At 39.5% G+C, this 20,777-nt stretch overlaps 1 protein-coding gene across 1 annotated transcript in view; it reads left to right on the forward strand.

The window, feature by feature from the left end:
* Positions 1–225: 225 nt before the first annotated feature.
* The window catches only part of CARNMT1 (carnosine N-methyltransferase 1), a 40,526-nt gene continuing 19,974 nt past the window's right edge, over positions 226–20,777 (forward strand). Inside the window, exons 1-3 of the mRNA XM_059411847.1 lie at positions 226–613; positions 8,899–9,094; positions 9,929–10,092. Coding sequence (XP_059267830.1) covers positions 378–613; positions 8,899–9,094; positions 9,929–10,092 — 596 coding nt within the window. The 5' untranslated portion in view covers positions 226–377. The remainder of the gene's footprint in view (positions 614–8,898; positions 9,095–9,928; positions 10,093–20,777) is intronic.

The raw sequence follows: 20,777 nt of genomic DNA on the forward strand, positions 1-20,777 counted from the left end.
ACGCGGCTTCCCGCAGGTGCCAGCCCCACCCCAGCAGGGATCTCCTCCTTCACTCCTCCCACCTGCCCCTTCGCCCCGCCCACTGGGCGCGTCGTCGTTACGGCAGCGCGCTGTCGCCGAAGGCCCGCAGCAAATGAGCGCAGGCGGCGGCGGCCCTCCGGCGTACCCTCGCGGGCGCATGCGCGCTCGTGCCGGGCGCTCCTGAAGACCTGGCGGAGCCCGGCGCGGATGGAGGCCTGAGGGCGGCGGGGGCGGAGCGCACCGCGAGCTGGGGGCATGTCCGCGGCGGGCGCCGTCTAGAGGAAGGCCGAGCAGCCGCCACCACGCTCTCAGTCGCGGCGAGACGCAAGCGAGCCAGGCCTAGGGCCGCGGCGGCGATGCAGAGACGGCGGCGCCCTCCGCCGCCGGCTTCTCAGCTGCCCGAGGGCTGCGGGGGAGGCGGCGGCGGCCGCAGCGGGAGCGAGGAGGTGGAAGTGCAGTTCTCCGCCGGGCGTTTGGCCTCGGCCGCGGCGGTTTCGGCGGCGGCGGCGGCCGCGCGCAGCACGGAGGAGGAGGAGGAGCGGCTGGAGCGCGAGCACTTCTGGAAGATCATTAATGCCTTCCGCTACTACGGGTAAGAAGCCCGTGGCGGACCCCGGCGCAGCCCATCGAGGTGCCCGCCGGTCGCGGCGGACCCGCCGGAACGGGGGCGCCCGCCGCGCTCGCCCTCGGCCGCCACGCCTCCGGGGCGCCGGGACCGGGCCGCCAGATCTGACCTCGGGGCCCCTGAGTCACCTCGTACCACCTTAGCCCCTCCCGGCCCTGCCCCGCCGCGTGTCTGCCGCGCCGTCTGCTGCCCAGCCTCGTGTCTTCCGACCTCGGGATCAGATTAGCTCTCTTGCCTTCCATCCCTCGTTCAAGGTTTGGCTGTGAGGCCGGTGGGGGTGACCGGAAAAGTGCTGTTAACAATTGCAGATAGAAGATGACGGTGGTAAAATCGGCCGGTGCTGGGCATGATCTTTATGTGTTGTCGATGTCCTCCAAACCGAACACACGGAGAACCCAAGTTCACCTACACGTGGGATGCCGTAGGACGAATTTTCCCAAACTGTTGCCAGTTCTTGTGAGAGCTGCATCAGATTTTCACCCCAACCCCCTTGGCGCTTTGAACGTGCAGGCACATTAGTGGTGAATGATGGCGCTCAGTGTCTTTAACTGGTGGGTGAAACTAATAAGGTCGAAGGTGGTCCGGATGTTCTCAAATTTGCTAATTATTAAAGAGGGAAATGAGAGAAGGCACAGTAAAGAACCGCTTTTATGATCTTTTATTCTGCAGGCATGTATCGAATTCTCACTATGGGCTGGGCACTGTGGTAGGACTTTTAAACTCCCTAACTTTAGTTTTCTTCTTTCTAGATAGATGTTAAAATAGCGTAGTCGCAACATTATAATCTCAGGATCTGAAAGGGACTTAGATTTTCAGGGAAATAGAGCACTTTTATTCCTGTTAGAGTTGAGCCCACCGATGACTATGTGTTGAGTATGCAGTTGGAATGAGATAGGACCCGCACAAGTAAAACTGTTCCCTTAGATGGGCTCCTGTTGTGATAGTCAGTGCAAACTACCTTTTTTTTTTTAAATGACTATGACCTCTTCAAGGGCAGGGACTGAGCCTTATTTATTTTTGTGTCACCAGTGCTTGGCATATGTTGTTGAAGCTCTATTTTTAACAAATAAGACAAGTAGTAGCAAAGAAATACATTTGCCCTTCCCAGATAGCTTGCGAATTTGTGACAAATCAGTAGTTTGTTACTATTTGAATTTGGAAACTTGCTTAATTAAAGCCTAAAGTGATTTAGAATCTCATTGCATTTTTGTAACATGAGTTTTTTGAAGTACAAAGATCTTGAAATAATTTACTGGCTAAACCCAGGCATAGGAACTAGACTGCATTACCTGTGGAGCCCAAAAGGGAATTAACTAGTGTGGGGACTTTATTTGGTATCGACAGAGGCAGGAAGGCAGGCAGGCAGGCAACCACAGACTTGAATTTGATGCAAGTATTGTGTCTTAAGAATCGTGCAGGGAGGAGAAACAACTAACACTAGATTTAGATAGCTGGGAGAGGTAGATACAGAAAAGTCTGGTACATTTTACTGTGGAAAAATCTAGAAAAGGGTACTGGACTATGCTTGGGAAAGATAGTGGACCCAGATAGTTAAGATGTGTTTCTGTGCTGGCTCTAATATATTAAGACTAATCTAAAATTGATAGTTAAGATTAGGTATCAAGTGGGCCCTTGTGTGGGCCAATAGGGACCTTTGACCTGGAAGGAAGTAGGGCTCAAGTGTGGCAGTGGAGAGAAGAGTGCTTGTGTGCATGTTCTTTTTTTTTTTAAAGATTTTATTTATTTATTTGACAGAGAGAAATCACAAGTACACTGAGAGGCAGGCAGAGAGAGAGAGAGAAGGAAGCAGGCTCCCTGCCGAGCAGAGAGCCCGATGCGGGACTTGATCCCAGGACCCTGAGATCATGACCTGAGCCGAAGGCAGCGGCTCAACCCACTGAGCCACCCAGGCGCCCTTGTGTGCATGTTCTAATGGTTGTATAATTTCTTATACTCTAATCCCCCTTTAGCAGTTTAATATGAGATTGAGGATAATTTCATTTTTTAAAAACAATCCTTTTTATTTGTGTGTATTCTTTATGGAACACTTCCAATAGGAGCCCCTGGGTGGTCCTGGAATCGAGAGCTGCATATCAGGCTCTCTGCTCATCAGGGAGTCGTGTCTTCTCCCTCTCTTTTTGCCTGCTTCTCTGCCAACTTGTGATCTCTCTCTCTCTGTCAAATAAATTTTAAAAATCTTTAAAAAATGTTATTAAAAAAACACTTCCAGTAGACTGAAGATAGTATTAAAAATATGCTTTAAAAAAACCTCAGTGGAAGGGCTAGGGATATGGAAAGCATTTTGTAGCAGAAAACAAACTGGGTTGCCATTGCAACATTTTCTGATCTAGACCTGTGCTGTTCAATACCGTAGTCACTAATCACATCTGGCTAAATTTAAACTTAAGTTAATCAAAATTTAATAAAATTTAAAATTCATTTCCTCAGTCTTACTAGCCACATTTCAAGTGCTCAGTAGCCACATGTGGCTGGTGTCAGCTATATTGGACAGGGCACATGTAAGCCCTGCAGTAAGTTCTGATGGACAATCTATTCTAAACCTTTAGCAAGTACTTCTAAATTTTGGAGAGCTTAGTTTCGCTGCTAAATGCCTTTTAGTCGTTATATAGGGGATTTAGCTTAAAGGTCACAGGGCAAGAGATGTCTTAATATTTTTCCAATGGCTTCTAATTTTGTGTTGCCTACGGGTTTTGCTTAGATGACATATTTTGATTAAGGCAAAAATGATTGTAGCATTGTAGCAAGTAGCAAAAAAAAAAAAAAAAAAAAAAGTTGTCATCCCTAAGATACCAGTCTTGTTATGAATGAAGATACTCACATTAGAAGATACTACAGTTGAAAATTAAACATCTTGTCAGAAACAGCCTACTTTTAGAAATAGCAGTTAGTTAAGATTTTAAAAATTGAGATATAGTTTTTTTGCAGGAACAGGCATATAAAAAGGTGAACAGCTTGCCCAGGCTTATACAACCAAATTGTGGTAGAGTCTGGCCTGAAATTCAAGATGGTTCACTGCATTAGTAAGCAGCAATACTAGTAAGACAATTTTAATATTCTAATAAATTTTGAAGTGGATTGGGTCAGATTTTCCTTCCGAAAGGATACACTTTCCTGTTTAGAGTGCTAGAGTAGTTCAACAGGTGCAAAGAAATGGGTCTATGACCTTGGTCCTTGGCTCAGACCCAGTATCAGACCCACCCTGATGAAAGGAGACAGAGTTGGGGGTCACTGCCAAGACCAGCCTTCTGGGGACGCCTGGGTGGCTCAGTTGGTTAAGGAGCAGCCTTCAGCTCAGGTCATGATCCCAGGGTCCTGGGATCAAGTCCCACATCGGGCTCCTTGCTCGGCAGGGAGCCTGCTTCTCCCTCTGCCTCTGCCTGCCTCTCTGTCTGCCTGTGCTCACTCGCTCTCTCTCCCTCTGTCTCTGACAAATAAATAAATAAAATCTTAAAAAGACCAGCCTTCTAGAGAGAGCTGAAGGTAGAGATACCCTTGAAATATGGCTGGCCACTCTATTTTCTACCCTTAATCACCAGAGGATATGGCCTCTTGCTGCTGATTGAGTTCAGAACCAAGGAGAGTCTGAAGGTTGTAAAACATTCCTTTAAAGCAGCATTGGTAAATTCTTTGAAGGGCCAAGCAATGAATATCTTAAGGTCAGAGGACTAGGTGGTCTCTGTTACAAGTATTCAACTCTGCCCCTGTGTGAAAGCAACCATAGGCAGCATGTGAACAAATGGATATGGCTACGTTCCAGTAAAAGTCTTTACAAAATGGACCTAGTAGCCGGGGGACATAGTGTACCCACCCCTGCCTTAAATTACATTGGTAGTGTAAGCATTTCCAGAATAGTGAAGTTAGCCGCATTTAAAATAGTGTAAAGAGTGGACTCTTGTGTCAGCTTCAGGAAGACCTCATTTATTTCAGAAGACTCACTGTGGATGTATGTTATGGACAGTTGTGTGGACCATTAAAAATCAAGGGTTAGGAGGGGCGCCTGGGTGGCTCAGTGGGTTACGCCGCTGCCTTCGGCTCAGGTCATGATCCCAGGGTCCTAGGTTCGAGTCCCACATCAGGCTCTCTGCTCAGCGGGGAGCTTGCTTCCTCCTCTCTCTCTGCCTGCCTCTCTGCCTACTTGTGATCTGTCTGTCGAATAAATAAATAAAATCTTAAAAAAAAAAAAATCAAGGATTAGGGGATGTGCTGCAACTCGCCCTGTTCTGTATAGTTACCTCACTTCTGTTACCAGTAATTGACAGCAGATATGTGTGGGCTCTATGGACCATTCCATAACTTATCTCAGCTATGCTGCAATCATGGAAGTTAAGTAATCCCCATGGAGAATGAAAAATGGCACCAAGGGGGTATATAACTGAGTATTTATTGATTGTTATTTGCATAGGCTGAAATCTGGAGATTCAGTTGGGACAAACACAAGATTTGTATTTTAGATGAATTCGTTAGGTGTGGTAGACTTTGGGGACAGCATTCCTAGGGAGCAGGCCTTTTGGGAATCTTTGAGAAACCTAATGAGGGCCTGAGAGAGGTAGTGATTTGCAGAGAGTTTATGAAGTAGAATCAAAAGGATCTGGAGCTTGTGGTTGTGGGGTCTGTGAGAAGAGGCATTTTAGGATGACTCATTTGTTTCTGACTTGAGTGGATGTATGGTATACCATTCATCAATGTCAGCCATACAGGAAGAAGTGCAGGGGTTTTATTGGGGTAGGAGGTGATCATGTGCTAAGTTCAGTTTGGATATGTTGAATTTTGAGATATGCTGAGAGGAAGATTATGGGGCATCTAGTGCCCAAGAATACTAGAAATGAAGTACTGGCAGACTGTTTAACCAGGTGGGCTCTGAGTTGTAACCCTTCACGACTCTGCTGTTTGCCTAACACATAATGGTCACCTTAAATAGTTGCTTTAGTGTCCTACTCTATTTTATAGGAATGTAAATTGATATGATCCTTCTGAAAATCAGTTTGTATCAAGAACCTTAAAAATACTTACCTTTTTTCCTTTAAAAAAAAAAAGATTCATTTATTTTAGAGTGAGCCAGGGGTGGGTGAGGTAGAGGAGGTGGGGGGGTGGGGAGGGTCAGGGTAAGAGGGAAAGGGAGAGAAGCAGACTCCCCACTGAGCTCAGAGCCCACTCTGGGGCTCCATCCCACAGCCCATGAAATCATGACCTGAACTGAAACGAAGAGTCAGACGCTTAACTGACTGAGCCACCCAAGCACCTCAATACTTGTCCTTTCTAAGTTGGTATTTCTTCCTTTGGGAATTTGTACTGTTTTTGTATTTCTAGAATATAGACAGATTTGGAACACAGAAAAGTTCATCATATAGACAAGTGAAAGTATCTAGATGCCTAGGGAAAAGTACTAAGTAAATTTTGGTTGCATAGATGGGATAATGAACAGTCATTACAGTCCTTTGCCCTGTAGTCATTAGAGAAGTTTTTTCTGATCTGGGCAAATTCTTTGATAAAGATGAAGAATTACAAGTGCTTCTAAAAAGTTGATGTGCATGTGAACCATTTGGAGAGCTTGTGAAACGGCAGATTGCATTTCAGGGGTCTTAGGTGGGGCCTGACTGAGCTGCTTGGTTTCTAGTTATCTCCAAGTGAAGTGCGGTTCTCTGTATCACATTTTGACTAGAGAGGCACTTAAATGGCTTTGTTTTAACAATAGCAAGGAGAAATAATGCCAAAAAGTTAGAAGTGATTCCTTTTAAAGAGGGATTATTAGTAGCTTTTTTTCCTGGAGTACTTTTAATTCTCTACATTTTTTGTATTTTCATTGTGAATGTATTAGTTACATAACTGAGGTGTACCTACCATGTTATTTAGGCCCTGGGCTAAGTGATTTGTGTGCATTACTTTGTTACATTTTCAATGACATCCCATTGGACTGGCAGAAGAATATAATAGTACGTAACCTTGTGGGGTTTTATGGCTATTTTCCAGAGTAATCCATTTTCAGTGACTTAGTGGTGGGCCTGGCTTTTATTAAATCTCAGTAAATGTTAGCTTCTCTAATCATCATCAGTTTTGTTATGTATTACCTTGTTTTTTATGTGAGACAGTTGGGACACAGAGAAAGGAAGTAACTTCCCAAGGGCTGCACAGCAATAGGTGGCATAGCCTGGATTTCAACCCAGTTGGACTCCACAGCTCACTATTACACTGTCTCTTTGGGGGGCCAAAAGCAAACATCGACGGAGCCGCTGGCAACGTAATCTTTTCCCATTACCCTGCCATTCCCTCCTTGTCCCGAGCACCACAGCCACCACACACAAGCTTCTAAAAACCTGGTCAGGTTATTGCTTCACTCAAGAGCTTCTTCACAGCTTCTTCTTCTTCTTTTTTTTTTTTTAAAGATTTTATTTATTTATTTGACAGACAGAGATCACAAGTAGGCAGAGAGGCAAGCAGAGAGAGAGGAGGAAGCAGGTTCTCACTGAGCAGAGAGCCCTATGTGGGGCTCGATCCCAGGACCCTGAGATCATAACCTGTGCTAAAGGCAGAGGCTTAACCCTCTGAGCCACCCAGGCACCCCCTTCTTCACAGCTTCTTAATTATTATCCAGAAATTAGAGAGTAATTTGGCATAAAAGTGAGACAGTTACTTGGGTGAATAGAAAGATTCGGACAACCAAATGAAATAGTATGGAGTAAATGCCAAAAAACGTTGAGAAGAAACACAAACACTTACTTATTTGTTTGTATATATAAAATGCAAAGAATGATGCAGTGAATACCCATGCACCCCACACCTGGTATGCAAAAAAATCCTTTCCCCTGAAAGAACATCACTTTCTTTCATTTTCATTTCCTTGCTTTCTTTGTAGTTATTTTTTATGTGTGTTCAGTCCCTGTAATATTATTTTTATATAAGATAGAATTGTACATTGTGTGTTTTTCTTCAACTTGCTTTTTCCAACAAATATTTACATTCATGAGTTTTCTCCATATTGTGTATAGTTGTAGTTGATTAATTTAATAGCATTCCATTGTACTGCACTTCATTCATTTTACTGGTGATGAACCACTAGGTTGTTTGCAGATTTCTTGTTTGTTATATATAACTGTGCTAATAAGAAGATAGTTCATGTTTCATGGTGCCCATTTGCAAGAGTTTCTTGAGTATGTGTCTAGGACTGTAATTGCTAGGGAATGTGCATACTAAGCTTTACTGGGGTAATGCTAAATTATGTTCCAAAGTGGTTGTACTAATTTATTGCACTTCTCATCAATCAGTATGTATATATATTCAAGTTACTCAATATTTTTGGAATATTTCCTATAGTCAAGCTTTTAGATTTTGCCCATCTGATTGATGTAAAATGGCATTCATTACAAATATAATAATCAGCTTTTTAAAATGGTGGGGTTTTTTGTTTGTTTTCAGGTTGTTTTTTGTTTTTTTAAGATTTTTAAAATTTATTTATTTGACAGGCAGAGATCACAAGTAGGCAGAGAGAGAGGAAGGGAAGCAGGCTCCCTGCTGAGCAGAGAGCCCTGTGCGATGCTGATGCCTGGATGCGGGGTTCTCTGATCCCAGGGTCCTGGGATCATGACCTGAGCCGGAGGCAGAGGCTTTAACCCATTGAGCCACCCAGGTGCCCCTGTTTTCAGGTTTTGTAAATTGGTTATCTCCAAAGTGACCTTTAGAGTTACTTGGAAACTTCTGGAATGCATATTGTGAATACTATCATGTAAAATGCTATAGAATTTCAATTTTTCCTCTGTTTACTACTTTTGTAGTACATAAGATCCTTTGTGTTTTTAAAAAAATTCATCTTGGTTGGTTCTTAATTTCAAAACACATTTTGTATATTCTAAAGTAATTTCAGAGCAGTGTTCTGCTGTTTGATGGAGAAATTTAAAGTATTCATCTATTTTGCTGAAAATTTTAAGTTTGGAAATGAAAATCATAAAAATAAACTAATTGTACATTAATCCTCTTTATGCTTTCTTTTTCCCTTCTAAGTGGTGCAAATGTTTACTTTCTTATAAACTGTCTTTTGTTTGGTTGCTTAGAGAATTTGTAATAAGGTAAAAACATAAAACTTCCTAAGTTGATATCATTTAAGAAACCAAAAGATTGTAAATCACAAGGCAGTATCCCGACATTATAAAGGAACAATTGTACAGAAAGACAACCTTAAAATAAGATTGGCCCTCATGAGAATTCTTTTGCCAATTTAAAAAACACCTTTTATGTTTTAGCACCAGTATGCATGAGCGAGTGAACCGAACAGAAAGACAATTTCGATCACTTCCAGATAATCAACAGAAACTACTTCCTCAGTTTCTTCTTCACTTGGACAAGATTCGGAAATGCATTGATCATAATCAAGAAATACTACTGACCATTGTGAATGATTGCATACATATGTTTGAAAATAAAGAATATGGAGAAGATGTATGTGAAAGTTTGTTCTATTTTTATTTTAGGGTTTAATCTCTGCATTTTGAGGTCTTTATCTTTCTGGATTTCATTTTATATTTTGCATGGGCCATTTGCTCTACTCAGAGAATGTTTTCACTTACATGTTCAAGTATTTGATTAGACTTTTTAGAATAGTATGCCAGAAACTGGATTTGTTCACAGATTTTTTTTTCCCCCTAGAAATAGTAAGGTAATTGCTGGCATATTGCTGTTTGATTCACATTGTGTTCTAACTGTTCTAGCATATAGAGTTAGTGACTTTAACTTTTACAACCAACTCTTTAGCTGTGTAAAATTTCCTTTGCTTAAATTCATTTTCAGTATCTTGTATCGATACTTATCTTTTACTTTAAGAAGTTATTTTCACTTATAAATCTCAAGGGACTGGCAGTAATAAAGACTGAAGTCCTTTTTTTGTATCCACAGGATGGATACAGTTGGGTCACTCCTGTGTGAGCCTCTCCATGCTGCCCCGTCAATGACCTGGAGGGACTTCCTTCCCTCTCTTAGAGAGAAAAGATGTTCCGTCTCCATAGCAGCTCAGTTCTGGTCCTCCCTGAGTAAAGACTGCTTAGTTATATGGTGGTTTCATGATTAATGGACCTTAAATCTATTGAGGGTAGAAGTGAGACCCCCAAACTCTTTTCGTGTAGGATCTCAAGCTGCACTTGAACCCTGGTTGAGGTGAGAGGCTAGTGATGTATCCACTAAACCATCCATATAGCCCTATAGTAGCATGTCTGTTTGATCATATTCAAGACTGATTTCCTTGGTCAGAAGCTAATTGATTTCTGTTTTTTTAAACAGGGGAATGGAAAGATTATGCCAGCATCTACATTTGACATGGATAAACTAAAATCTACACTGAAACAGTTTGTGAGAGACTGGAGTGAAACCGGGAAAGCAGAGAGGGACGCCTGCTACCAACCAATCATTAAAGAAATTTTAAAAAATTTTCCGAAAGAAAGATGGTAAATAGTATCTTATTTTTAACCAATTTTTAAAGATACGTAAGCACTCAGTTTCTCTGTAAGAAATTCCACAGTCCTGATTCATGTTTATAGTTGCTGCATGCCTGTATTTTTCCACATAAGGGTGTGTGGTGTTGTCTGTGTTCGTAGATGCTTTGTGTGAGGTTGTAGTCAATATTTTGAATACTCGATTTAGCACTGAAGGGAAATCACTCCATCTGGAAATTAATAAGGTTAGATTGAGTGTCCATTATCAATGATGTTTTCTTTTATAATTTGCCAATGGCAATGCAAGAAGCTGCAGACTTTGCATTTTCCTCATTATGACAAACTTGTAAGTCGATAAGGGATCTGTAGCTTAGAGCAGAGTTTCTTTTTTGTGCCATGAAAAGCCTCAGCAGTCCACTTTTCAGAATAGCATTTATAAAGAAATCAAATAAAATGCATAAGATTGCAAAGAAACCAATTTTGAAGATTAGTTATCAAAATATTAAAAAGCACATTTATGCCGGAACATGCTTTGTATCCTGTATCGCATTAAATAAGATCTAGCAGCAAGTGTAATTACTGTATCTTTGAAAATACCACAATATGTGTTATTTTGAGAATCTCAACAACTTCAAAATAACTTCAAGTTAAGTTGCATTTTATAGTGCTCATATACTCTACCTAATCACCAATTCTTAACGTTTTACATTTTATTATTTCTTCCTCCTTCCCTCCCTCCTTCCCCTGTTTTATGATTATGTCTAAAACGACATGTATGCACACTTATTACTTAAGCCATTTGAAAGATCAGTTTGTGTGTATATATATATATATATATATATATATATTTTTTTTACCTTTTAATACTTCAGAATTCATTTCTTAAGAGCAAGGATATTTTCTTACATAAAAACAGTGTATTTATCAGATTGAGAAAATTTAACTGAGAATACTGTTTTCTGATCTACAGTCTGTATTCAAGTTTTATAAAATTATCCTGAAGATGTTCTTTATAACACTCTTCTGTCCGGTCTAGAATTCAGCCCTGGATATTATATTACATTTCATTATAACATCTTAGTCTTTAATCTGGAACAGTTCCTTAGCCTTTCTTTGACCATGATGGGGTTTTTGAAGAAGATAAGGCAGTCATTTTATGGAATATTCATCAGTTTAAGATTATTGATGTTTCTTTCTTTCTTTCTTTCTTTTTTAAGATTTTATTTATTTATTTGACAGAGAGAGATCACAAGTAGGCAAAGAGGCAGACAGAGAGAGAGGGGGAAGCAGGGCCCCACTGAGCAGAGAGCCCGATGCGGGGCTCGATCCCAGAACCCTGAGATCATGACCTGAGCTGAAGGCAGAGGCTCAACCGACTGAGCCACGCAGGTGCCCCTATCTGATGTTTCTTTATGATTGGATCTGGATTATATGCCCCTTTTCAAAATAATACATAATTGATATGTAATTGATCGTTCTTCTCAGGATATCCCATTGAAAGTCATATAGTGTCTGCCTTAGAGTTGTCAGCCATTGATGATTCTTGCATGAGCTGGTCTGTCCTGTGCTGATTATGGAATGGTGCTTTTCTAAATTTATAATTATCAGTCAGCATTCTATTGTATCTATAAACTATTATCTGAAAAGACAAATGGTTTCTGTTTTATTCAGTGGGTTATGATCCTTTACTTTTGTTTGTTTGTTGTCATTGCTGCCTCAGATTTAGCAAGTGGGAATCCCTTCAAGTTGGCCCCTGTGTCCTGTCACGTGGCCCAATTCTTTTTGAGCGCGTCCTTATTTTCTGGCACAATAAGGTATTTCAGTCCCATCATGTATCTTCCCTACTTTAGTTCTGGAATTGGATATTTTTCCAAGAACCTGTTTCCTTTAATGTGGAATTGTATGTAGGAACCAAGATCTGGCACTAGACATGTTCGTTGTTACTAAGGTGTCACAGCTTTTGAGCCTTTCAGTAGGCAGAGAACACATACATAGACACACACTGGAAAGCATTCATTCGTACTGATTCCTTCAGTTCCAGTCCAACCCCAAAGGTTTCCTTCTTGGCTTCCCCTGTTCTTTACATCTGTCTGCCTTTTCCCACAATGAGAGCCTGGCTTGGGACAACATCAGTACATTCACTCATTCATTCAGTCCTGTAGTACTCACATAATGGTTTCAGAATTGCTGCCTCCATACTACTCTGAGAAACAAACTGCCAGCAGATCTTTAGGATTTGCTACCAATTATTTTTCCCCTAAGTGAAGAGTATTCGCAAAAATATTCTTCACAAGTTACTGACATAAGCTTTGCTTCAACCCCCTATCCTTAGTGTGGTTGTGTTTTTTTATTTGAAAATCAGTATATCGAGGTTTATTTTTCTATTTGCTTCCCATTTTTAGGGTTCTGTCTTGCCCCCACTCCCCATCCTTGTTCATTTAAATTTACTTTTTGATTTGTGTGCTATCAGTTATCAACTTGTGATATCCAGAAAAAGTGGTATTCCCTTCCCTGTTCCTTTAGTAGCCATCTCAACACCGTATTCTCAATACCACATCCCGTGTAAGTAATCAGTATCATTAATTTCTTGTTTATCCTTCTTGTTTTTATTTTTTGTTTCTTTTTTTTAAAGATACTTAAAAAATTTATTTATTTGACAGATAGAGATTACAAGTAGTCAGAGAGGCAGGCAGAGAGAGAGAGGAGGTAGCAGGCTCCATGCTGAGCAGAGAGCCCGATGCGGGGCTCGATCCCAGGATCGTGGGATCACGACCCGAGCCTAACCCACTGAGCCACCCAGGCACCCCTATTTTTTGTTTCTTATGTAAGCAGATACAGGTGCTTTCTTCTTAGTTACCTCTTGTTTCATGCACAATATGCAGTAGTATTCTGTGTATTTTATGTTGCACTCTGCTTTTTTCACTTAGCAGTGTGTCTTAGAAATAGCTATATAGCAGTTCATGGAGATGTTCCTCAGCCTTTTTTACAGCTGTGAAGTACTTCAACCAGTCTTCTGTATGTGGTTATTTAAGTAGTTGGCAGTATCTTATATATTAATTATGTTATAAATTATGTTACAGTTAATAACCATATGTATGGGTATTTTTGTACTGTTGGAAGTGTATCTATAGTATAAATTCTTAGACATGGGATTGCTGAGTCTAAAAGGTAAATGCATATGTAGTGTGGTATGTTAGTCACCTTTTGTGTGCAACAGATTACCACAAACTTAACTGCTTAAAACAGCATACATTTATTATTTCACTTTCTTTGGTCAGAAGTCTGGGCATAACATAATTGCATCCTCTGCATAGGATTTTACAGGGTTGCAATCCAGATGTCTCCTGGGCTGTGTTCTCATCTGGAGGCTTGGCTGTGGAAATACCTGTCTCCAAGCTCACTCATGTTGTTTGCAGACTTGACTTCATTGTGTGTGTGTAGGACTGAGGGCTCTGGCTTTGTTTTAACTGCCTTGGAAACCTGCCTCAGCTCCTAGAGCCCAATTGCCATTCCTCATCTTGTGAGCTTTCCCAAAATGGTCACTTCATCAAGCAGGCAAGGAGAGTCTTAGAGCAAGCAGGCTTTCAGGGGAGTCTTCTATAATGTGGAGTCATCAAAAGGGTGGCTGTTGGTTAGAAGCAAGTCATAGATCCCTGTGCACACTAAAGGGAGGGGATTATAAAAAGGCGTGGACACCGGTAGGTGGGGGCCACTTTCAGGTCTCTGCCAGTTATTGCCACACATGCCTGTAAGGGTTGTACTGTTCTGCCTTCTTGCCAGCTATTTATGAAAGTGCCTGTTTACTCACAGCTTTGCCAGATATCATACTACCAAGTTTTTGAACTTTTGCCAATCTAATGGGTGGAGAAACATATCTTGGCCTACTTCTCATTTGCATTTCTTATTATGAATGAAATTGAATATCTTCATATGTTTAAGGGCCATTTTATACTGTGTTTTGAGAACTACATACATGTTCATGTTTTCCCCCTCATTTAAAAATATTGAGGTGAGGAGTGCCTGGGTGGTTCAATCATCTGCCTTCAGCTCAGGTCATGATCCAGGGTCCTGGAAGTGAATCCTGCATTGGGCTCCCTGCCAAGCAGGGAGCTTCTCACTCTCCCTGCCACTCCTCCTGCTTGTACAAGCTCACTTGCGTGCACGCGCTCTCTCTCTCTTTCTCTGACAAATAAATAAAATCTTTAAAAAATACATAAATAAAGTTGAGGTAAAATGCATAGAGCAAAAGCAATGGTTTTAAAGTAAACAATTTGATGGTATTTAGTAGATGCACAGTATTGTGTATCCATCATCTCTACAGAGTTTGAAGATATTTGCATGAGCCCAGAATAAATCCCGTACCCATTAGTAGTGATCTTCCATTCTCCTTACCCCACCCCTGACCTCTGTCAGCAGTTTAACTATGAGGTGCCTGGATGTGTTTTTCTTTGAGTTTATTCTGTTTGATGTTTGTTTTACTTTGGAAGGTTTGGGTAGGTAAGTATCACCAAATCAGAGATTGTTTGCTCTTATTTTTTTTTTTCTCTTCTGGGACTTGAGTTGCTTATATATGAAACTGCTTGACAATGTGTCTCAGGTACCTGTCAGATGACTCTTTTCTCATTAACTCTTTATATTTTAGTTTGGATCATTTCTATTGACCTTACTTGAATTTTACTGATTGTTTATTATCCCAGTGTATTGATAAACTCATTGAAAGACTTAACTCTGCTGCCAAATTAAAAAAAAAAAAAAATGTCTAGGGCTTCCATATACACATACATTTCTGCGTGTGTTCTCTCTGTGCTCATATTTCCTATTTGTGCGTGTGATCGACCTTTTCTCCTTGATGCTTTAATGTATTTTTTATGGTTAGTTTCAAATCCCTGTCTGATAATTCCACCATATGTGCTCTTTGTGGGTCAGTTCTGATGATGGTTTCCTTTCATATCTGTGGGTTACATTTTTGTTCTGGTTGGCATGTCTCATTTTTTGTTGAATGCCAGATGATGTATGTAAAAGAATACAGAAATTGAAGTAAATAATAATGACAACTAGGACAAAGGCATTCGAATCTTTTGCAAGCTGTGAGCTTGGAGGGGTAAGTGAAACTTGTGTTTTTAATTTTTAATGTTTACATATATTAGTTGCTTCAATCACTTAAGAAAAAATAGTCTATAGACCTTTCATCTAGAAATATGGCAATGTAACAATTGTTGCTTTCTAGAAAATGAAGTAGTTCCTAAGTTTTCCTCTGCATCTCACCATTTACTTCTTGTACATTGATTTTAGTATCTTTCCTGTGGTAGAGTAATAGAAAGATCTTTGCAATGTTAAGAAACAGACTCTCAGGCATGAAAATATAGTTATTTCTTCAGCAGTAAATGAACTGCTGTGTCCACAGGAAACCCTTGGTGTATTGGAATTATCATCTGTAAAGTATAGGATTTGGACTTTTGTATCTTTTAGCTGGCCTTTAACAGGTAATGGCTGCTAATCCACCTGGTTTGGACCTCTGCATGGGAATGCCATGTAGATTATCTGTAGCTGGGTGCCATGAAAATCACCCACTGGTTTTTTAACTTGTGGCCAGTACATTTTTGACATGCGCTGCTATAGTAACCTGCTGAACACACAGTCGATGGGATAATAGATTCATTATAGACGTGCGATTCCTGTGTCACCTAAAACTTTCATTATTTTCATTCCATCGTTGATGACAATTGTGACACTTCACTGATTTTCTTTCTTGCTTTTTTAAGATTTTATTTATTTGACAGAGAGAGAGAGAGAGAGAGCACAAGCAGGGGAAGCAGGAGAGGGAGAAGGCGGTTGCTTGGTGAGCAGGGAGCCCAACATGGGGCTCAATCCCAGGACCCTGGGATCATGACCTGAGCTGAAGGCAGATGCTTAACTGACTGAGCCATCCAGGGGCCTCTCACTGATGATCAATTCTAAACAATAATTCTTCAATCTGATTTATAGTGTCCTGAGTCTGAGACCCAGAAATAACTCAGGTAATGAGTGACATTTAGAGCTCAGGTGAAATTATTTTTCCAGCCACGTTATCACTCAAAAAAAAAACAAAAACACACAACAACAAACGAAAAACCGGTGCTTCCATTGCTTGTTTCTACATGTCCAAATATTTGATGTACCAGATTCAGAAGTAATGTGGTAATAATAATTCACTGACTTTTTAAAAAAAGGTAAAATTTAGGAAGTTTCTAATGACATGTTTTTCTGGACAGAAGTTTATTCATAGGCTTCAAAGCTAGGCACATTTCAAATACTTCAGCTATTAGAAATGCTTAAGATATATAGTACTCATTTAAGAAGCTTTTAATTTATATTATTAGTGTCCACAGACTTGTTAACAAATTTTATGATTCCCAGTTTTATCAGTGAAGCTATAGTATGCTTGGGTTTCCTAATTTCTTATAACACTGACTCTTTTCTTCATGCTTTTTGTCATCTTTATTATATTTGGATTGAAGATGATTTGTCAGAGATGAAATTGTGTGGTCTTTTTGATCTTTGACCCTTTTTTTTTGTATGTATTGATTCTTTATTGGAAATGTGATTTGCAAATATTTTCTCCAGTTATGTAGGTTGTCTTTTCACTCTCTTGATGTATAAAATTGTATAATTTTGATGAAGCCCAATTAATCTATTTTTTTCTTCTGGTGCTAGTATTTTTCAAACTAGTGTTTTTCAAATTTGGTGTCATGAAGATTTTCCCTAGTACTTTCTTCTAATAGTTTTATAGTTTTAATTCTTAAGTTTGTATCTTTGATCCATTTTGAGCTCATTTTGTATGTGATATATTTTTTTACATGGAGATAATTGGTTTTCCCAGCACCATTTTTTAGACTGGTCTTTCCCTATTGAATAGTCTTGGTACTATTGTTGAAAATCAATTGCCTGTACATGTGAGGGTTTATTTCTGGGCTCTTTGTTCTATTGGTCTGTATGTTGCCCCTTACAGCAATTCCATAGTATTTTAATTTTAGTAGCTTTGTAAGGTTTGAAGTCAAGAAGCGTTAGTCCTTCAGTTTATTCTTTTTCAAGATAGTTTTGGCTATTTGGGGCCCCTTGCAATTCCATATGAATTTCAGAATGAACTTTTTCATTTTTGTGAAAAGGCTATTGCAGTTTTATTAGGCATTATGTTAGCTTGGTTTGGATAGTATTGAGATCTTAACAATGTTAAATCTTCCTGTCCATGAACACAGAATGTCTATTTAGATCTTTAATTTCTTTCACCACTGTTTTGTAGTTTTCGGTGTACAAGTCTTTCTTGACCTTGGTCAGATTTATTCCTAAGGTATTTAGTTCTTTTAGATGTTACTGTAAACGGAATTGTTTTCCTAATTTCCTTTTGGATTATTCATTGCTGTTGTATAGAAACACATTTTTTAATGTCTTGATTGTGTAACCCTGCTGCTTTGCTTAATTTATTAGCTGGAGGGGCTTTCTTGTGAATTCTTGGCAGTTTTCTACATACAGATTCATAGCATCTGGGATTGAGATGGTTTACCTCTTCTTTTCCCCTTCAATATGTCTGGCCAGAACTTGTAATACAGTGTTAAATACCAGTGGTGAAAGGGGGCATCCTTATCATGTTCTGGATCTTCGAGGGAAAACTTTCGTTTTTCACCGTTGAGTGTGACGTTAGCTGTAAGTTTTTCTTAAATACCCCTTATCATATTAAGGAATTTGGGGCGCCTGGGTGGCTCAGTCATTAAGCATCTGCCTTCAGCTCAGGTCATGATCACAGGGTCCTGGGATCCAGCCCAGCATATCATGCTCCCTGCTCAGTGGGAAGCCTGCTCCTTCCTCTCCCAATCCCCTTGCTTGTGTTTCTTTTCTCACTGTGTCTCTCTCTGTCAAATAAATAAAAATCTTAAAAAAAAAAAAAGAATTTTCCCTGTTTCTAGTTTCATGAACATTTTTATCAAGAAAAGAAAATGTCTTTTCTGTGTCAAGTGAAATGATCATGTTTCTTTCCTTTGTTCGATTAATGTGATATATTACATTGATTGACTTTCTTTTGTTGAACCACCCTTGCATTCCTTGCATAAATTCCTTTCAGTCATGGTGAATAATCCTTTTAATGTGTCTGCTAATATTTTGTCCAGGATTTTTACACCTGTATAAAGGGTATTATTAACCTGTTCTCTTTTTTTGTGAAAATTCTTGTGAATTTTCTTTTCCTGAGATGTTATCTGATTTTAGGATAATGTTGGCCTCATAGAATGAATTATAGGAAGTGTTCTTTAATTTTTTGGGAGTTTGAGAAGACTTGGTGTTCATTCATCATTAAATAGTTAATAGAATTTACCTCTAAAACCATCTGGTCGGGACTTTTCTTTGTTGGGAGACATCTTTGTCTTTTTAACGATGGGATATTGAGGTGGAAATGTTAAAATACGCTTTTAATTTTTCTTTAGGATATGAGGCCTTCCTCAATAATGCTTCTTTTGAAAACTGTAGGCCTTAGTTGGAGTGAATAGCTAAAATGACACAGTTTTTAAAGGCTCCTGTGTTTGCTTTAATGAATGCTACAGGTTAGTCTTTTTATCAGTAGTCCTACATTAAATATTCTACAACTGTTAGAATTATGATATAATTATTATGAACTTTTATAAATGTTGATATATGGTGGGATATGTTATTATATTGTAGGATGTTACAGTCTTAAAATTTCTAGTTGGTACCCTCTGTCAATGTATATATTCAGTGCTGTGCTCTAAAAATAATAGATAATAGTTGAATAGCTTCTGTAAACATAAAGTCCAGGTCTTTCTCAAAATTCAAAATATTTCTGTTTTTGAGAAGTAGGTTATAAAGTAAGACATTGTAATTGGAATGTACAAAAGTTTGCATATATTTGGAGGGCTGAATGCCAAATGCTTATGTTAGCTTTATTTTTACCGTCTTCAAACATGACTTTGTTCCTCTGCATTGAATCGTGATCATTGAATCATGTATATTACCATGCTGTCCAAATAGCATAACAATGTCAGCTGTACCAAAGGCCATGCATGCTATTGTGTTAAAAGTACTTAGTGAACTTACACAGAGTATTGTTTTACTGTTATCTAGCTACTATTTTATTATTATTGTTATTGTCAGATAGAATGTGGACTGGTGAAGAAAGAATTAACTCTTAATGAATTTAATAGGTCATTTTATTTTACTTAATTTTTTTGAAAAAATCTTTATTTATTTGACAAGAGAGCGAGCACAAACGGGTGATGTGGCAGAGGGAGAGGGAGAAGCGGGCTCCTTGCCAAGCAAGGAGCCCCATGTGGGAGTTAATCCCAAGACCTTGGGATCATGACCTGAGCTGAAGGCAGATGTTTAATCGACTGAGCCACCTAGGTGCCCCTAGGTTATTTTAAAATTAAAACAAAATTAATTTTTTTGATTAGGTAAAGCACATCACAGTGTTGAAAATTTTAAATATTTTTTTAAGATTTTATTTATTTATTTGACAGAGAGAGAGAGAGAGAGATCACAAGTAGGCAGAGAGGCAGGCGGAGAGAGAGGAGGAAGCAGGCTCCCTGCAGAGTAGAGAGCCCGATGTGGGGCTCGATCCCAGGACCCTGAGATCATGACCTGAGCCAAAGGCAGAGGCTTAACCCACTGAGCCACCCAGGTACCCCCACAGTGTTGCAAATTTTTAAAACTTCACAAGATTTAAAGTTGCTTTCCTAAAACTGTTACTCGGTTACCCATTTCCCTTCCGTGAAAATAATCCATATTATAAGGGTAGACAGGCAGATAAACTTTAAATGAAGCGTGCCAAGATATCTGTCAAACTGTTTTTTGTGTGTGCTATTCTTGGACACAATGGAAAAATTTCATTATCTCTTCCTATGTCATTTGTTTTGCTTTTTAAGTTTATACTGGTTTCCTTATAGTTGATAGGATGAGCTATCAAAAAACTTAAAAAAAAATAAAACTAATGAAACAGTAAAGTTCGTGTCCGTGTTAAATAATTTTGCCATAAAGAAGTAAACCTCTAGTCCTGAAAAAGGGACATTAGTTAATAGCCCTTCAGCATCCAAATTGATTTTTAGGAAAATCCTGGTCAACTTTGAGTCTTAGTTAAGTTTCCAGGATCCTGTTTATGCCACAGTAAAGCATATGGGAATTTGATGTCTTTACACTTGGCTGGTTTTGATCCACATTTATGTCAGCTTGTATGTTTTTTGTTTTTTGTTTTTTTCATTTTGAAATTTCAGTGACGCCTTTTCTAACTGAGCTGTCTATAAAAGAAAGAATCCTTAAATATGTGTAGAAGTAGCTATACCTGTTGAGCATTAAAGTATTTTTTCCTGTGAAAACACACTTGTCTTATTAGTTGGTCCAATTTGTCTCTTTTTAGAGTTTTACTTTATTCTGCTTTTTAGTTTTCTTAAATAGGCTCCACGCCCAGTGTGGGGCTTGAACTCATGACACGGAGATAGAGAATTGGAAGATCTACAGACTGGGCCACCCACACCCATGCGCCCCTACTTAGAGTTTTAAGTGCCTGAGTTTGCAAGCACAAATGGCTTTGAAGCCACAGATTGACATCTGCATTGCAGTCTACTGGCTAATTAAGGAAATGCTATTTTAATTGTGCTGAATGACAACCATTTTGGTAGTTACTACCAGGCCAGGCTAGTTATTAGCCTCTGGTCTGT

This window comes from Mustela nigripes, chromosome 9 (assembly GCF_022355385.1).
Source record: "Mustela nigripes isolate SB6536 chromosome 9, MUSNIG.SB6536, whole genome shotgun sequence".
Taxonomy (NCBI): Eukaryota; Metazoa; Chordata; class Mammalia; order Carnivora; family Mustelidae; genus Mustela; species Mustela nigripes.